The 18,320-nt window shown below is 40.0% G+C and overlaps 1 protein-coding gene across 3 annotated transcripts in view; it reads right to left on the reverse strand.

Moving 5' to 3' along the window:
- Nucleotides 1-18,320, reverse strand: part of PHLPP1 (PH domain and leucine rich repeat protein phosphatase 1) — a 142,844-nt gene that overhangs the window by 28,474 nt on the left and 96,050 nt on the right. For all 3 annotated transcript variants that reach the window (XM_042806717.1, XM_032991914.2, XM_032991915.2), the window contains exons 5-9: nt 8,465-8,611; nt 7,679-7,909; nt 5,717-5,919; nt 3,997-4,057; nt 2,016-2,111 (exon numbers count right to left, since the gene is read on the reverse strand). In XM_042806717.1, the coding sequence (XP_042662651.1) occupies nt 2,016-2,111; nt 3,997-4,057; nt 5,717-5,919; nt 7,679-7,909; nt 8,465-8,611 (738 nt within the window). The remainder of the gene's footprint in view (nt 1-2,015; nt 2,112-3,996; nt 4,058-5,716; nt 5,920-7,678; nt 7,910-8,464; nt 8,612-18,320) is intronic.

Raw genomic sequence — 18,320 nt, forward strand, 5'->3', positions numbered from 1 at the left:
TTAGTAAGCAACTGTTCAAGAGAACACAATGTAGAATACAAACAGATCTTTTAAAAAAAAACACAGACAAAAAGGAACAAAAATACATAGACATCTGTTCACTGGTGGCAGCAAGGTCATTTTGGCCACTCTTAATTGAAGCAACTCCATTTTCTTTGGGGAAACTTTGGCAACGTCAGTTTTATGACAATGAATTTGTCCTGCACAGCTAAGACTAAGGGGCCTTTTTGTTATTTTTCAGTACTTTCAAAACAGAAATGGCTGCATTACAGCCCAGCGTACATTGTTCCCATTTTCTTTAATTGAGACAAACATTAGTATGCAGTCTTCTAGCTCAACTACTTCAGCTATTTGTCTTCAAGTATCATTTTTTCTGTTTCAAGAGGCAAACACACATAGCATCAACTGTAGTTTGTTTAGATTAGACGTAACCTTCAGCCTTCCAGGAAACTCAAGATGTTCAAGACTTGAACATCTGTGGTTAGAGTTGCAAGCATCCTCTTAGGAGAGTCCTGCTCACTCACTTCACAGATTTTCAGAGTGCTATTGCATGTAGAAGGACAAACATATAGCAGTGTACACAAACATACTTACTGGGCAGTAGTATTTACCTCAAACTTAACAGTAGGTCTATATGCCCAATCTATTTGCATTTGAATCCAGACCCAAATTTCCCAAAGTTTAACAGGCATTCAAAGCCTGTGTTTTGAACTGGGCCTTAAAATTGAACTGACTTATTAGGAGCTAAGCGATCTAGACACATACTACAAAGAAGAGCTTTCAAAGATAAGCTATTTCCTGGGGTTAATGATAAGATGGCAGGAGAGACAAGTGGGATGTTTACTGTACCTAATTTCAGCTAATCATTAATCTCCCAAAGATATCCGGTATGCCTTTGCAGTCCTTGCTGTTATGAAGTGCAAATGAAAGGCAAATGAACTTTTGTTCCCCTCACCTTCTTAGTAGGCGCAGTTTCACTTTGTGTGAAAAAACAGAGGGATTAATAGTCTGCATGTTAGCCCATTAGTTTGCTTGGCAAATCTCCTCACATCCTTTTCTGCCCACATTTCTGAAACCCATTCTCTTCCCATTTCTGACACTAAGACTGCCAGTTTACACCATATGGCACATTCATCTGACCCAGACAAAACTATCCTTTTTGGCTTCTGATGCTCTTCTGTGCTGTACAGCTCTGTAAAGAAAATATTTAATAGCCCATCATATACTAGCTGTCTACAATCTTCAGTGGCTCTGCACATCCCCACGCAATTTCACCCTTTGTGCCTAGTATGTTCTCCGTCTTTCACATCTCTTTTGAAGCGTACAGAGCAGCCAAGGATGACAGCTCTCGTGAAGTCAGGGACTTAAAAATTCTTCATATCAGCACCTGACCAGTACACGCACCTGGTACAGGTCTCTCTAGGAAAAAAAAAAGAACTAGTAAGAGCCATTCATTATTTAAACTCAACTCCTATTTTCCTTCCTGTTCACTTGCCTTCCTATCATCTGTATTTATCAATTTTAGGTTTAGACTCGCAGAAAAGAGAGTCTTGTAGTGAACGCACCTGCTCTACTTGAAGGAGTTTTCTTGCTTTATGAGGCTTTACCTTATGCTCTCAACCCTTTTTCACTCAAAAGGGGCTATGAACTGATGTCCCTAGGCACCACTGAAACAAAGTTCCAAGTTCTGGATCTCTAAACTGTCATGAAAAGTTATGGCTGTAAATATTTAATATTCAGTATTAAAAATGAAGGGCTTTACTGTCTGAACAGCCACATGAACAGCTTCAAAACTTTCACCTGGAGTTCAAAGGCACTGTTTTTCTGCATGAAAGTAAAAGAAGAAAGGCTGGGTGGAAGCTTGAGGCATGACGACACCCTACAAGGTAAAAATAAAATCAAACAAAAGATAAAACAGGCCTGACAGTCACTGGAAGAAGCTAAACACTGAATCAGCAATTATTTCTGAATTGCTTATCCTGTTCCACATTGTGCAACTGGTCTGCAAGACTCACCGGGCAGGCAGCTCATGTATCTGATTGTGGCCAACATCCAACACTTCCAGTTTCCTGCTGTCACATACCCACTCAGGCAGGTTTTCCAGGTGATTTCTATGAATAAAGAACAAAGAGGTGCAACTAGATGATCGCTGAGATGTAAAGGCTATTAAGAATACAGCCTCAAGAGAGATACAGATACCTGCATGAAATAAATCTGCAAGACAATAAGTTTCCTATGAGACTGTATCACAGCTCCTTCTCTACGGGCACTACCAGTGCAGTAAGGTCGTGAGTGAGGGGGCAAGGAAGCTAACAACATTACTATGTCCCTAGATGTGCAGCCACTGAGAAAATGTAAAAAACCAAAACAAAACATAACAACAAAACAACCCAAAACAAAAAACAAACAAACAAAACTGTTTCCAAATTATTGGGGAAAATTTATTAAGAGCATCAGTCTCAACAATAAAGAAGTTTCTTCATGGAGAAGAAAATTTATGAGATACTCCAGAAAATATTCACACCCTACACAGTTGAAACATACCTCTTTGATCCCCTACACATTCAATCCTGAAATCCACTCTACCACTCTTCAGCTTTTTTTTTTTCTCTTTTGTATCTCTGAGGTCAAACATTTTGCTTCTCTTGCATTTGTCATCACAAAAACTAAACCCTCTAAAAATTAAGTTTTTAGAGGTAAGTTTTTCTAAATGTTGCACTGAAAACACACAGCCAGGCACAGTGGGGCACCTGCGTATCCTGCCTTAAAGACAAAGATTAGCAGCACAAAATACATGGAGGAGACTGTGTGCATGTGCATTCACATAACCACTACTTCAGTTAGTGTACACAGATGCAAACCTGGGCATCAAATAATATTCAGGCACTCGCAGATTTGAAGTCCAGGAATAGGACCCTTATTCATGTACTTGTATCCTACAGTTTATTCATGCAATAGCCTTTAACCAAAATATGCGATAGCAACCCAACCCCTCATCCTCAACGAGCTTCCTTTTCAATATCAAACCAATTTCCCAAATTCCAAGCAAGCCAACAAGCTAAAGACTCCCTACACATTTAGTTACAAATGCCATCACTGAACTGAGTCACAAAAAGGGTTTTGTGATCAAAATCATGCATTCTGCACCAATTTCATTTACAACTAAATGGAAACACAACCTTACACAGAATGCTTTCAACAAATCACACTTACTTAGTCACACTTCTGCATTACATTTAGGTGCACAATGTAACTCACAGTTGATGGCCACTTGTCCAGATTAACTCACTAATTGTTATGATCACCCTCAACATCTTAAGAGTGCTTTAAGCAGGCTTTTTAATGAATGAGATTATCACTTCAACATGCAGATGAGTAATTCCTTAAATAAAACAGACATTAAGCATATGTATAAAGTCTTTTCCCAATTCAGTCCTTAAATTGTAAAACTAAAGTACCTCCTTTTCCATTTCTTTCCTTATCCCACCTCCCTTGTTAAGGTGAGATTTACAGATGCATTCAAATGGCAACTGCAGACACTCCTGCAGTAGACAGAGCTGGGAGAACAACGATGAGCCGCAGGAGTTGCCAAGCTGATGAGTAAACTATCAAACCATCACCTACACTGGGCTTGTGTCACACACATATTCAGAAAGGAACTTCTGTACATGTCTCTCATTGGTGCACGTTTGAGTCATCATGTTGTCTCTATAATATAGGAAATCTTTAAACCAGGGAAGCACTTTTCCTTTAACTATAAAGCCACATTTAGCTTTTAGGACTAAAAAAATTGTATAAGTCAATCTATAAAAAAGGAAACAGGGAAAAACTGGCCAATAGAAAAAAGCCCATCGCCTAACTCTGAAAAATCAGTCTTTTCATATCTCAAGGTCCAATTCCTACTCCAACTCTCCCAGTAAAATACCAGTGAATGTCATTTTTCCACAAGCCTCACCAATATAAATTTTACAGACCCAAGAATAAACACACTCTTACCTAGAAATATCCATGTAAGCCAGGCAATTGGGAACTGGATACACATCAAGGTGAACAAGTTCTAGGAAGAAAAATATATAGAAACAAAAGTGATTGTAAAGATTTGCAACTAAATGGCTGTTCCATTAAGAGTTACTTTTGGTAGCTAACACGCAGAGATTTCAGAACAAGTCAGTAACCTAAAAAACTTCTGAGAATCTGGACCTTTATGGACTGAGTTTTGTTTCTTTATTAGGTCTGAGTACATCTGCTATATGACATTGTACTTGCTATGGATGACACTGCATAACTCAGAGGTGAGAAACTGGAGGATTTTAAAAGTTTCATGGCAAATTCCACCACACTCTGCCCAGAATAGTCAGTCACAAACCTGCTCTACTTTTTTTTCACTGGTCAATAATACAGGCATGGGAAGGGAGACTTCCCACTCTGGAACAGTGCCTGCAGAATACCCCAGAGTCCTCCAGCTCATGGCAAGGTTGAGAGCATTTTCCTACACATTACATGAACCTTTGAATGCCCGTGGAGTTCCTGGTTGCAGGCAGCCCTACTGACCTTTCATAGCATCTCAACTACTGCTAGTAATGTTATAGCTTGATTGCTTCAATAATATTTCATATTTTAAGGTTTTTAGGCAGCTTATGCTTAGCACCAAGGTTGAAAAAAAACCAAAAAAACAAAAAAAACAAACAAAAAACCCCCAACCAAACTAAAAGCCAAACAGCAGACATTTATTTAAGCCTAAAGAAAATCCACTAAAGTGGAAGTATAACAAGCATCATGGTTCCTTTGGAAGATGAGACTAAAACAAGATGGCTGAAGGTGCAATGAGAGGATAGCCAGGAGGAACAGCAAGACCAAACAGGCAGTTGATCGCAAGATAGGGGTTGACTTGGGTTCTCAGCTCACATTGCACAGCACATGCTCAGATTATGTTAACTTTTCTCAGCTACAAAGATCCTGGCATGAATACTTAATGAAGGCACAGGCTTGGATATCATTAAGATGACAGCCTTCTAAAGGCAGTTCAGACTGTTCATCAAATTCACAGCTCTCTAAGCTTGCATTTTGTTTATTTCATACCTAACTACTCCAAACAATAAAAACGGTGGTAAAAACTGAGAATTTTAAGTAATAGCAGCTTCCAGAGACAGATCAAACAAATCCTATTCATGGAACACAGGAGTTAATCAACTGGAAAAGGCTGCATTATTTTTATTATCAAATACAAATGAAGTTACTCGTTATAGAATTCATAGCTTTCTGGCCAGAGTAAACATCTAGAGGTAGTAGCAAAAATACGTCTTATTTTAGTTTGTCTCACAAATGGCCACTTGTTCAAACCATCTCAACTTTGGGGAAAAGCAATAAATTCCTTATTTGCCTTACAGCAACATATTAATACAACCCAAAGAACTGACAGCTTCAAGACCCCTCCCTGCTGACAGAGAGAGGAATTCCAGCCCAAATTCTAAGATTTTCACAGTTTTGTGAGCTCCAAATCAATAACCCAGTTTTATCTGAAAGTCACTTCTGAAGCTCAGAACTGCCAGTAGCATGACACAGCGCATGTGAAACCCTTTTATCCAAGGGTCATGTCAAGAGCCTCCTTATTCCTCCTGATGACGTGCACTGCACTCCACGAAGACCCCACAGAGAAGCAGGTACAAAACAAGAAGTCCAGATGACACCACCACAGCTGCCCTGAAAATGCACTTACCATTTGAGGAAGCGTACAGCGCTTTGAGAAAATATCCACTGACTTTGAGGGTTACCAGTTGATTCCGTTCACAGTGTAACACTTCAACGTTGTTAAAAACTGTTGCATCCAGCTCCCCAAGTTTGTTGTCTCTGAGATCCAGCTGGGTCACGTGATGCAGAAAATCTATTTCATCAACCTCCAATCTCCTAATCGAATTCAATCTTGCAGACAAAAAAGGAGATTAAGAGTAGTTATATGGCAAGCTCCTGCTGACAAACCAATGCTCGCTCTACAGTCAGTTGCACTGGATTAAACTAGCATCCTTCCAGGTTCTGATCAAGATTGATTTTAAGTATTTTCCCCTTTGATATGGTATTTTAAAAGCAGGATGGATCCGCTCTGTTGTTTTATCCATCATGACAAAGCAGTGATGACACCAAGCTCCTTTCTAGACTACTTGAAAAACAACTGATAAAAAGCTCTGCAAGAAGGTAACTATTACTGTTATTGTGTCTATAAAAATAAAAGATGATCTGGCTGTTATTTGTGCCTGGTAGTTTGGAAAAGAACAAAACCTCTACAGTTCCTGCTGGTCTACCATGAGAATCTGCTGGAAAGGCCTGGCAGATACAAGTAACCTGCAGATACTGGAGTCTCTTGCCTTACTGAAAGGCCAAACTGAGATACATGGATTCCCACATATTTGCCTCCTGCGTCACCATTTTCCACAGCAAGCGAATTCAGAGACCTGAAACAGGTGTTGAAAGAAAACAAAGAAAAAACCCAAGACGAGTGGGTCTGCCAGATAAAGAGAACAGGTTTTATCACAACTTTACTGCAGTACATTGACACAGACAATACTCAACAACTTCCCCAGAAGTTACAACTGAATGAGATTATCTAACCCAGCAATGTTTGAGACTACAGAGCACTCCGAAGAGTTCAGTTTCAAATTCCCAGCTCCAATCAGAATGCTAAAATCAGTATAGTAACTTCTGCTGGCCCATCAGGCCTCCCGAGTGAGGGTAAGGGCCAACACCTACAGTTCTGTTATTGTTCATGTTTTCAAAGAGTTGCCTTCCGTGTAACAGGTGTGTTTTCAGAGTAGCTACATCTTCCAGTCAGAAGAAAACGGGTAATATGTCCCCTCTGACACCATAGCCTATTTGCTTTTAATATACATATATACACAGAGGTATATTTTAACCCCATTACAAATGCTTCAGAATTCATCCATCGATTTCGGCCGTTCTCTTAACTTACACTGGCCCTTCCTTGATTGCAAAGCCTGAGAGCTACACAGCAGTATGGTACACTAAGTTTTAGCTTGAGTAGCTTAACTAAACAGTTTGAAAATTCGTTATTTGAACTCCATGGTCCAGGCTATGAACTGAGCTTTGCCCATCTGATTGCAGAAGCTGGCTTCCCCAAATACCATAGAGAACCACCTCATACCAGAGCCATCTGCAATAAGGATCTATTTAGCCTCTGCTGTGAACATCAATAAAATAATGTTACTCATGGTGGACTAGGCTTTTTAACATGCAAGAAATATTAAAACATCTCTTTTTCTCCTTTCACCTTCACTGCCCTTTTCTTCATCTCACACACCTGTAGTATTTCAGACAGGAGATTTTTGGGTCAGGGACTACCATTTATATTATATTAACACTACAGCAACAAGAACTGCAGGAGTCATCAGTGTCCCAGGCTCTGTTTTGTTTGATCTTTTGGTGTAAATATTAATTTTCCCCTAAACTAATTTTCCTATCTCTTGATCCCCTTAAATACTACCTCTTTCTCCAAGAAGAGTGCTAAGTCACATCAAGTGCCGTGAGTCACATAATACTGCCAGAAATGTGGTTCAGTGGGCTAACACAAGAGATTCATACCCAGGTTCATATTCTGACAGCCAAGGAGAAACCGTTTCAGCACCAGCAGTTTAGACCCATTTATTTTTCCCCTTTTCCAAATACCTACCTTAGATCCACATGTTTAATATGAGGCATCCTTTTTAACACCTGCAGGTTCAGGGTATCCATGCAGTTTCCTGACATGCAGAGCTTATCCATGGCAGTCAGCTTCTCCAGCACCCCTGGAATGCCAGTGAACTCATTGAAGGACAGACTCACATAACTGAGCTGATGCATATGCTCCAATTCATCAGGAAGGGACTGGAGAAAGTTGCCATCCAGCAAAAATGTCTGCAAGCTATTAAAAGCAGGGGAGGGGAGGGGAGGGTGAAGAAAGTGAGTGACCTGTTAAATCACATTTCCTTCCTATAAACACACAAATCTGCTGCAGTTACAGTGACATAAGATATACAAAAGGGCAGAAAAAATAAAAATGTTAAGGAATAACACTTTAACATCTGCTACAGAAGATATTGACCAAGTAATTAAAAACCTTAGCAACTATGAAATGTAGACTGTGCTGGACAGTCGCATTGCATCTTCAAACATCTCCAGAGCTGTGACTTGTGTGATGGCTGAAGCACATTAGCAAGGAGGTTTTCAAGATTTTCTTCACCATGAAGGTGACACTTGTGTCAAATGCCGTGGACTGGAAGAGCTTTGAGACACAAAGCGTGCTTCCCCTCCATCTGCAGCTCACAACTGCTTTCATACAGATCTACAAGCCAGTCTGCTCTGACAAAACCCAATAAGCTTAAACTGTTTTCCACAGCAAGATTTTGTACAGATTAATGAAACTGCTTGTTGCCTTTATTATCAGGCTGTGTACATTAAGTTTTAAGAAAGTACTTACTTGCTCATCTCGCCTACAACTGCTGGGACACTTCTGAGGGCATTGCAGGACACGTTGAGTTCAGTCAGGGTTGAGATACTGCAGACTGCCAGTGGGAAGTCTCCTAAATTATTATTGGAAAGGTTAAGGCTCTTCAACTTGGTGAATCTACAATGAGATAAGAAAAAATAAAAATAATGAAGGAGACAAATAAGTGGATCATAAACCACACCAAGTTGCCTTGCAATAATATTACAATGTAAGTTTGGTTATGTAAATGAAAATCACATTCATTTTTAGTTTATGTACACAGAACAACCAGGGAAACTGCTAGATACTCAAGTTCAACACCACTTGCAAGAGTTCACTCACATTAAGATGGCACAGAGAAACAGGTCCTCCTGAGTATCATGCTAAATATATTTTCCTGTGTGTAACAAAGAACAAAGCCCTTGCCATCCTTATAATGTATGTCTTTTCTTCTGTGGCATCTCATCCTGTACTAAACCACTGCTATTTTTCTGAACATGTTTCTTGCTAGTAAGACTACCCTAGTGACACTGGTTGCAAGGCACAGGAAATTCTCAGTGTATGAAGCCCACTGTAGGAGAAGATCAGGTTTGAGACCATCTAAAGAACTTGAAGGTACACAACATGAGACCCGATGAGATGCATCTGTGGGTCATGAGAGAACTGGTGGATGAAGTGGCTAAGTCACTATCCACTGTATTTGAGAAGTCATGGCAGTCCAGTGAAGTTCCAGCTGACTAGAAAGGGGGAAACATAACCCCCATTCTTACAAAGGGGAAAAAAAAAAGACCCAGGGAACTATGGGCCAATCAGTCTCACCTCTGTACCCAGCAAGATGATGGAGTGGATCTTCCTGGAAACTATGCTAGGGCACACAGAAAATACGGAGGTGATTGGTGACAGCCAACATGGCTTCACTAAGGGCAAATCGTGCCTGATGAATTTGGTGGCTTTCTACAATGGAGTTACAGTGTTGGTGGATAACGAAGAGCAACTGATATCATCTGCCTGGACTAGTGCAAAGAATTTGACACTGTCCCACACAACATTCTTATCTCTAAATTGGAGAGACATGGATTTGACAGACAGACCACTCAGCGGATAAAGAATTGGCTGAATGGTCGCACTCAGAGAGTTATGGTCAATGGCTCGATGTCCAAGTAGAGACTGGTGATGAGCGGTGCTCCTCAAGGGTCGATACTGGGACTGATGCTGTTTAACATCTTTGTCTGTGACATGGACAGCGGGATTGAGTGCACCCTCAGCAAGCTTGCTGATGACACCAAGCTGTGTGGTGCAGTCAACGTGCTGGAGGGCAGGGATGCCATCCAGAGGGACCTGGACAGCTTTGAGAGGTGGGCCCATGCAAACCTCATGAAGTTCAACACGCCAAGTGCAAGGTCTCGCACACGGATCAGGGCAATCCCAATCAAAAATACAGGCTGGGTGATGAGTGGATGGAAGGCAGCCCCGTGGAGAAGGACTTGGGGGTTTTGGTAAATGAAAAACTGAATATGAGCCAGCAATGTGCATTCACAGCTCAGAAAGCCAACTGTATCCTGAGATACATATAGAGAAGTATGGCCAGCAGGTCGAGGGAGGGGATTCTTCCCCTCTACTTGGCTCTTGTGACACCCCACCTGCAGTGCTGTGTCCAGCTCTGGGGCCCCCAGTATAAGAAGGGCATGGACCTGCTCAAGCGAGTCCAGAGGAGGCCACAAAGATGATCAGGGGGCTGGAGCACCTCCCCTGTGAGGACAGGCTGAGAGAGTTGGGGTTGTTCAGCCTGGAGAAGAGAAGGCTCCAGGGAGACCTTAAAACAGCCTTCCAGTATTTAAAGGGGACTACAGGAAAGATGGGCAGGGACTCTTTTATCAGGGTGTGTAGTGATAGGACGAGGGGTAATGGTTTTAAACTGACAGTAGATTTAGATTAGATAGAAGGAAGAAATTCTTTAATGTGAAGGTGGAAAGACACTGGCACAGGTTGCCCAGAGACGTGGCTGCCCCATCCCTTGAAGTGTTCAAGGCCAGGTTGGACAGGGCTTTGAACAACCCCGTCTAGTGCAAGGTGTCCCCGTCCATGGCAGGAAGGTTGGAACTAAATGATCTTTGAGGTCCCTTCCAACCCAAACAGATCTATGGTTCTATTTGAACACTAAATTTTTGTGGTGCAGCTCAGCTCCATTCATGTGAGTAGATACTGCCTTTCAACCAAAAATTCTCATTAGAATAGGCTAGTTTGAATACACCTGGGAAATGTGCTGAATTAAAGCAGAATTTTGCAAGACTTCTGTAGTGAAAAACACAAATTCTTATGCTTTCAATTAAATACAATGTCAAAGCTCACAAAGATTTCAAACTTTTGTCCTTGACTTGTCACAGAACTGTTAAAAGGCCCTTGGTTTACCATGTTAGCCAATGAAGCAACTTGCATGTGCTTGCCTTAAAGATAACCAAGACCATTTAAACAAAAAACCCAAGAAGGGGACAATCCAATTAGCCAGTCTGAATGTTCAGCAACATTATTATGGTTGCCTAACAACCACTGGGAGGTATGCCTAAAGGCAAGTAAAAGGATGAATGAAAAGATCTGTGTCAGATTCCAATAGATAGGAGGAAGTTTCTTTTTTGGCATAGTTTACACCAGGATGTTTTATTTAGACTTTGTTTTCCCTTTGTTAAGGCTTTATTTGTGCGAGCAGGGTTTTATATAACACTGCGAAGGAAGTAAAACTGCACCTATGAACACTGTTACTCCACATGAAAGTAATCTCTGACAGAATGTACCAGTGCACCACTGGCCCAGCACATTCTTACCTCAAAGCACTTTGTCCTCCTCCGACCAGAATACATGAACAGAAAATGCAGCAAGCATTAAGAGGTTAAAGAGTTCTAACACCAAGACTCTTCAAAATCCTTACCAGCTACTGCAATCAAATGACACACACCTTTAGCATTGCCTAAATCAAACTCGTGTCACTGACTAAAACTCAACAAGAAAATGTAAGTAGTGCCGTCACATCATATTTCAATGGGAGTTGCATGTGAAGTGTGGATTTTACCCCGAAAGACAGGCTGTAAACACACTTAACATTTACACAGACTTGCAGCAAGCAAGGGAATGCTGAGGTCTCTATTAGTACTTTGGTGCAATGATGGCAGAATAAATAAATAAATAAATAAACAAACAAACAAATAAATAAATAAATAAAGAAGGAAAAACCACTGCCAGAGTTATCATAGATTTTGAACACTCTGTGCTATGCTGGAGGCAGAAGAAAAGTTTGGAACAGAGTTAGATGGAGTCTAAATGAAATCTTGCAATCACATTAGTGCTGCAGGGGAAAAAATGCTACCGTGCAGAAGCAATGACTAATATATCTCTAGAGGGAGAACTGTAAAATAAAAAGGAGGCTAGGGTAAGCTAGCTGATGTTAATGAGGACTGCTAGTCAGAAAAAAAAAAAAAAAAAGCAAGCACATTTTAAACACTATACCTTCGTACTCCTCTATTTTGAGAGAAAGGGATTAAAAATTTTGAACCTAGAACTGAAATGTATAATCCTGCATTTATCTTGACGATAACTAGATTTAGGCCACAGATACACTGCCTTGAAACTTGGGGTGATTCTGTGGTGGAACAGCTGTCCCACATCTTCCCCAACGTCAACTGCAAATACAATCAAGAGTGCTCTAAGTAGTGGACTCTGGGGCCTTTCGAAATTATGTTTTTTTTCAGTATTTAGGTAAGTGCAAAAATAGTATTGAAGACAGGAAGATTAAGTCAAAGTAACTAAGCTGCTGGAGAAATATCAAAAATGCAACCATTCCAATTTTCAAGTCAGACATGTAAAAAAGAAACAACTTATTTAATAACCAACATGAAGGCTACAGCCTTTAACTGTGCCACTCTAGAGTCTCAGAACAACAATCCCAGGGCTTTTGCCCACTAATGAAGTGAAAACTACAATCTGTTGGAAGACCTCAAATACAATCTTGAGATAAAACTGCAAAAGATCAAGCTAATACACAGAGGAAAGGACTAGGGCAGTGGTGGTGTCGAAGGAAGCTCAAAAAATACTGTAACTCCAATGCAGTGTCCAGCTTCAAGGTTTTCTGTGCACGTTCTTGTGGAGAATTGTTCTAGGTCAAAGGGGGCAAAAAAAAATAAAAATCACCCCTCCCCCCATGTATCTGGATTACATCCCTACTACCCTAATGTGTGTTTACTAAGTGTCTTCTGTGAGTAATCTAATTACTAAGGACACAAACTGAACAGGTTAACAGGTGTATATAGTATTTAAGGGAGGATAAGTAGTACACCCAGTATTGGATATACTCATACAGAAGCTGAAAATGCACATATAAGTGTATGACAAATAATCCACCGAGTTCATTGTTAAATCACATTTAAAGAAAAGCTGAAAGACAGACACCATAAGCTTAGTTAAAGCAAAGAGATTAACTTAAGACCACTGGCAGAAAAGAGGTATTTTCTTCCTCCTTTGTAAACTTGTTCATTTATCAAATGCTAAAGTCTCATTTCTTCTCATGGAGCACAGTCAAGTACAGAACATTACTGAGCCAAACTAGCAGGCATTTGCTCAAAGATCTAAGTGGCCACTCACTTCCCACTATCCACCTCACAGATGGGTTAGTGCACTTCCATTATGCAGCACTGCCATGATGCACTTTTAAAATGCTGAAATGTTTATAGTGCTTCTCATATCTAGATTTACAGTCAGTAGCACCAGTATTGCTTGTAGCATCAATATAAACAAGGTAGGAGAGAAGTATTGTACAGACTCAAGTTTTCTGTTGCTGCTGAGTTTGCAGTGTTGGGCTTTAAATAGATTTTACAGAGCAACATCTTTGCTGTTTTCTCACATGCAAATCTTTACTCCTACCAGAAGCAGGGGCACATATCAATGCTGCCCCCATGGCACTGATAGAAAGAAAAAAAGGCTCATTGCTCGTTTGAGGCATGACAGTGCAATAACCTCATATCACGTCCATAGGTCTGCTTTCCTTTCCCTTCTCCCTCCTCCCCTGATTCTAGACTTTGTTATCTGTTAAAAAAAGTCAACAGCATCTCTCACCACAGTATGTTTGGTTAGCTCACTAAGCGTTCTATTGTAATGACCAATAAAGTCACCTCTCTGACCAAAATTAGTCCTACTTTAAGCTATAGCAAAATGTTGACATGTCAGCCCTTGGGTTTAAACATGCAATAACACTAATTGCCATAATTGAGTCAAAAAATGCCCACTTAATCCTGAAGCTGCCACTTCAGGAGTGATTTTAGTTTGATATATGCAAAATGAGGAGAGGGACTAACAAGAGACGTTTGTATCATGGCAACTCAATGAACTGACAGGCTGATTTCAAATTCAGATCTACCTGATGTGCACAGCAGAGGAATTTCCATTACACAGTAGAGCATTTGTGTTACGCTATGTTTTGGAGGTAGGTGGGGAAATAGTATATTCGAATTGGCCATACACTGTCAATGAAATGCAGCCATAACAGACTCATTTGACAAAACCAGTCTTGCCTTACTGTTACCAAAAGCAATTAAAAAGCAGTATTTTACTACAGAAAACAGAAGACGTGGCTTAACAAGGGACTCCGTTTAAGGAAAACATAATTTTCCCAGTACTATCTCCAGTATTTGGGCTGTCTCATGACTATGCTGTGGCTGCAGCTGAACATCATTTCAAGCTGTAGCACAACTGTCCCTCAACTCACATTGTGGCAAGCGTTGGAACCGAACTACAACTTTCCACTTTCATCAATGCCTGCTACTTTGGCCACGATGAAGAGAATTAGCATATAAACCTGACACACCCACTTCCTCCTTGGAAATAAAAGGTCTAATTTACTGCCCCTCTGCAGCTGCATCAGATTCCCCATCCATAGCCTTACTGCCTAAGGAAGCAGCTGGCCTAGTGCCAGAAATACTGTCATAGCATTTCCCTTCCCAGAAAGGTGTCATTGTAAAAGCCTTATAGATAGACAATTAAAAAAAAAAAAAAAAAAACAAAACAAAACTATTCCAGGCCTCTTGCCCTGCTAAATTTGTCAAGATAGCTGACTAGAGGTAGACTGTTTCTGCAACATCTAGGGAGACTCACTTGGATGCTGCAGGCGAAGACCTTGCCTAACTGAGGCCGGTGGCAGCCCTCACCAGATTGGGCACAAGAAGAATTTCCAATGGATAATATAGAGAAGAGGAAGGAGGAGCTCTGCTGGTGTTTTCCACTCCTTTTCTCTGGACAAGACTCCTGTTCATCCAGAAACCATGTAGCTCACATCACACCACACAAAATCAGGTGGAGTAAAGTCATCTCAGGGAAGAGGGTCACTTAGTTTGAGGGCAAAGATTTATTCTGATCAAGTCAGAAGAAACTTGAACAGATTCACCCATCAACTATCAATTTCTCCATTAGCTGAAAGAATAAAGGAAAACATCATTCTACCTGACTTTTTATTTCCTTCCTCCCTTTTTAAACCTCATGGGGGAAAAAGAAAAAGAAAGAAAAAAGCAGACTGATAGCTGCAGTTTTGGTATCTTCACTACCCTTTATGTCAACACACCAGGGACAGTCATTCTGATATTTCTCCCCTCTATTCAACATTTAAAACTATAAGAGGCACAATTATTCTGGCATATCGACTTGAATCAATATGCCAAAATTAATCAGTAGATTATATGAAGAAAAAAAAAAAGAGACAGACCACACTGCATAAAAGGCAATAATCTTATAACCTTAAATCTAAGCAGTTCTTTTTCAAAATACACAAATATTCACAGATATTAAGTCAAATTCAGACTACCTTCAAACTTAAGACAACAATAAAGCTTTTATCCTGTTACATAGTTGGTAAAACTATCATAAAGCCAAAAAAACCCAAAATGTGTATTTTGTTAGTAGAAATAATATGAACCTACATTACTGTAATTTGCAGCTCTCAGTTTCTGCACATACCTAGTGCACACTGCTTTGCTAGGGGAGGGAAAGACTATCCTCAGAGGAAGAACAGAATTCCTAGAAAGTAAAAATATATTCTCCTTCTCTATGCGGAAAGTTGTATTTGAATTACAGAAGCATTAGCTAGGTCTGGGCTTCCAAACTGAAACATGTTTAAATACATGAAAAGAAACCCCTTACTTTGGAAGCCATATCAGAAAGCAATAGATAAATAAATCTGAGTAGGCTGATAGAGAATAACTGGATTCCATAAATATCTTCACTACTGTTTGAAGCATTACTTGGAAGAGATACTGCTGTACTTAGCCTAACAGTTCTACTAAACAGAATGCAATTAGTAACTGCAATTTCTACTTTTAGACTATACTATTTTTAAAAACGCTATTTTATAGCATATTTCCTTAGTGCCATCTCTTTTTCTCCTACCACTATTATGGAGTTCATCGTTCCAATTTCAACAATCCAAAAAATCCAATGCGTTTCAGGCATTAAACCAATTTTGCAAACTTTACTACTTAGACACTTGTAGCAATTTGATTTTGCAATTTATTTTTCTTTAATCGAATGTCACTGATTTTTGCCGAGTATTCACATAAGGATACTTTATTGAGTTCAGAAAGGTATACAGGAGCTACATATAACAGCCACGAAGATCTGGAGAGATCCACTAACAAAACCAAACTCTTCCTCCCATGTATTCACAAGCTGAATAAGACAAAAGCAGTAAAGTTACATAAACAACGTATTCCAAGTGTCTTCTTCAGTATTATAAATAGAAAAAAAAAAAAATTCCAAGGCTACATAGCTGAGAAAATAAACTTAGCACCAGAATATAGCAAACACTGGACTGAGTTTGTTACTAGTAGAGCTCTGGTTGTCAATATCATGCCAACTTCTCCTTCTCACCCTACTGTTTAGATGGCTATGCCTCAGTCTTCAGCTCCAAGTGAAAGAGGAGAAATGAGTACAGAAGTTCCCTGGCTCAGAGACCATCAGAGTATGAGAGAAAGCTCCCAGCATCTTCCCACACTGTGAAGCATGCAATGGCACTCCATTCCTTGCGGTAGCACACTCCCCATGTTAGCTGGATTCATTTAAATAATGTAAATGTATGCATTTAAAAACAAATTCCTTTCCAGAAGAGCATCCCAAAAAAAACAAAAGCAAACACACAGCCCCCCCTCCAATCTAAACAAAACACCTCACCACCATCCCTCAAAAAAAAAAAAAAAAAACAACAAAACAAAACACCACCACAACAACAAAAACCAAACCCCCAACCAAACAAAAAAGGAGAAATCTCCAATCTTTTCCAGTGCATCTATTGCCAGTGCCCTGTGGGGTCTGGTAAGGACAAAGGTGTATACTTGGCAGGTCATTAATCCATCCCACTTTCTTCGCTAACCTCTGTTTCATACACTAAAAGCAACAGTCACAAGGAGCACTTCGATGTACTTTGATGCTAGCTTGTCCCTAGAGATTGAGGAGCAAGGAAGAAAGTCTCCAGCTTGCCACTTGGTTGGTCTCAAACTACATCTCTCCCTGACTTCTAGCAAGCCTGTCTGCTGGATTCACACCAGCTGGGTCACTCACACTGTCTCCCCTCGCTGTTTGGGAACCTAAGTGTTCTCTGAGCAACGAGTGCACTTACTGCACAAAAGGTTTGTAAGGAGGGTTTAGCTTGAAGACTACCCAAATTCTGCATTTTCAGGTAAAACCAGCCGTCCTACAGTTGGAAGTAGCAAGGGATTTCAGAAACACTTGCATCAGTATCTCAGAGTCATCTAGCCTTCTCATACCCTGTAGATGCAACTTGAAATTACTGCCACTAGCGCAGGAGAGTTTCAGCAGAGATGCCAGAGAAGACAGATAACTTCTAAAGAGTCTCTGGGAGAGAAAAGATACCAACTGATCTTAAGATTAAAAAAAAAAAAATCTATATAATTACTGTTAATAATTAACAACCACAATCAGAATAACAACTTGTTTTTCAGATAAAATTGGCAAGCATCATTTTGTTTATCATTAAAACAAACATTCTGGCTTATTACATCCCTCCTTCCTTTCTTTCTTTGTCCTTTCTTTTTCTTCCTCTTAAATCTGCAACAGGCTTATATTAAAAATGCAGGTACTGGCAACTTACTTTTCAATATTAACAAGCAAACAGTGTTCTTGATGCCAGTAGTTTTTTCCAACAGCACTGACTGAAACAATTACGTATAAATATAAAATGCGCTTAGCCCAGTGAAGCAGAGCAACAGTAAATAAGGACTATGGTTTAGTCATTTGCTTCAAACTTAGAGCAATAGTACTCTGCAAAACTAGTAAGCCTGAACTCCGCATTTCAGGACAAGAGCTGTGAAGTTGCATTGTAGATATGGGGAAAGTGAGGTTTGGGAACACAGTGTACATATAAATCTCAACTTCTTGGTTAAAAAAAAAATCCACCAACCAACATTAAAAGAGTGTAAGCAATAAAATTTGTGACAACCTAAGACAACAGAATGTCTTCAGTTGCTCCATTTGCAGTACACAGGAGCTAAAATACCAAGGGCTTTAAGGCAAATTCTGACTCAATGGGGATATTAGCACAAGGCATGTCAGCCCCTTCCAATACTGCAACAGCTGGGCAATCTTTCAACTGGGGAATCTCCTCTCTCCCCTGAAACACAAACACCCTTTCCTATCATTTTAAAAAAAAACTACTGTGAGGGAGAACAAGTACCAACATTTGCTGTGGGTTTTTTCAACATAAATGAATTTTCAGAGTGCCTACTTTTATACATAGTGTGAAATACATATTCCCTGGTAAATGGGAGAAAAATATGGGCAGCTGTATCTGCCTTTCAACATT

Source organism: Tyto alba, unplaced genomic scaffold (assembly GCF_018691265.1).
Source record: "Tyto alba isolate M040663 unplaced genomic scaffold, T.alba_DEE_v4.0 Super-Scaffold_48, whole genome shotgun sequence".
NCBI lineage: Eukaryota > Metazoa > Chordata > Aves > Strigiformes > Tytonidae > Tyto > Tyto alba.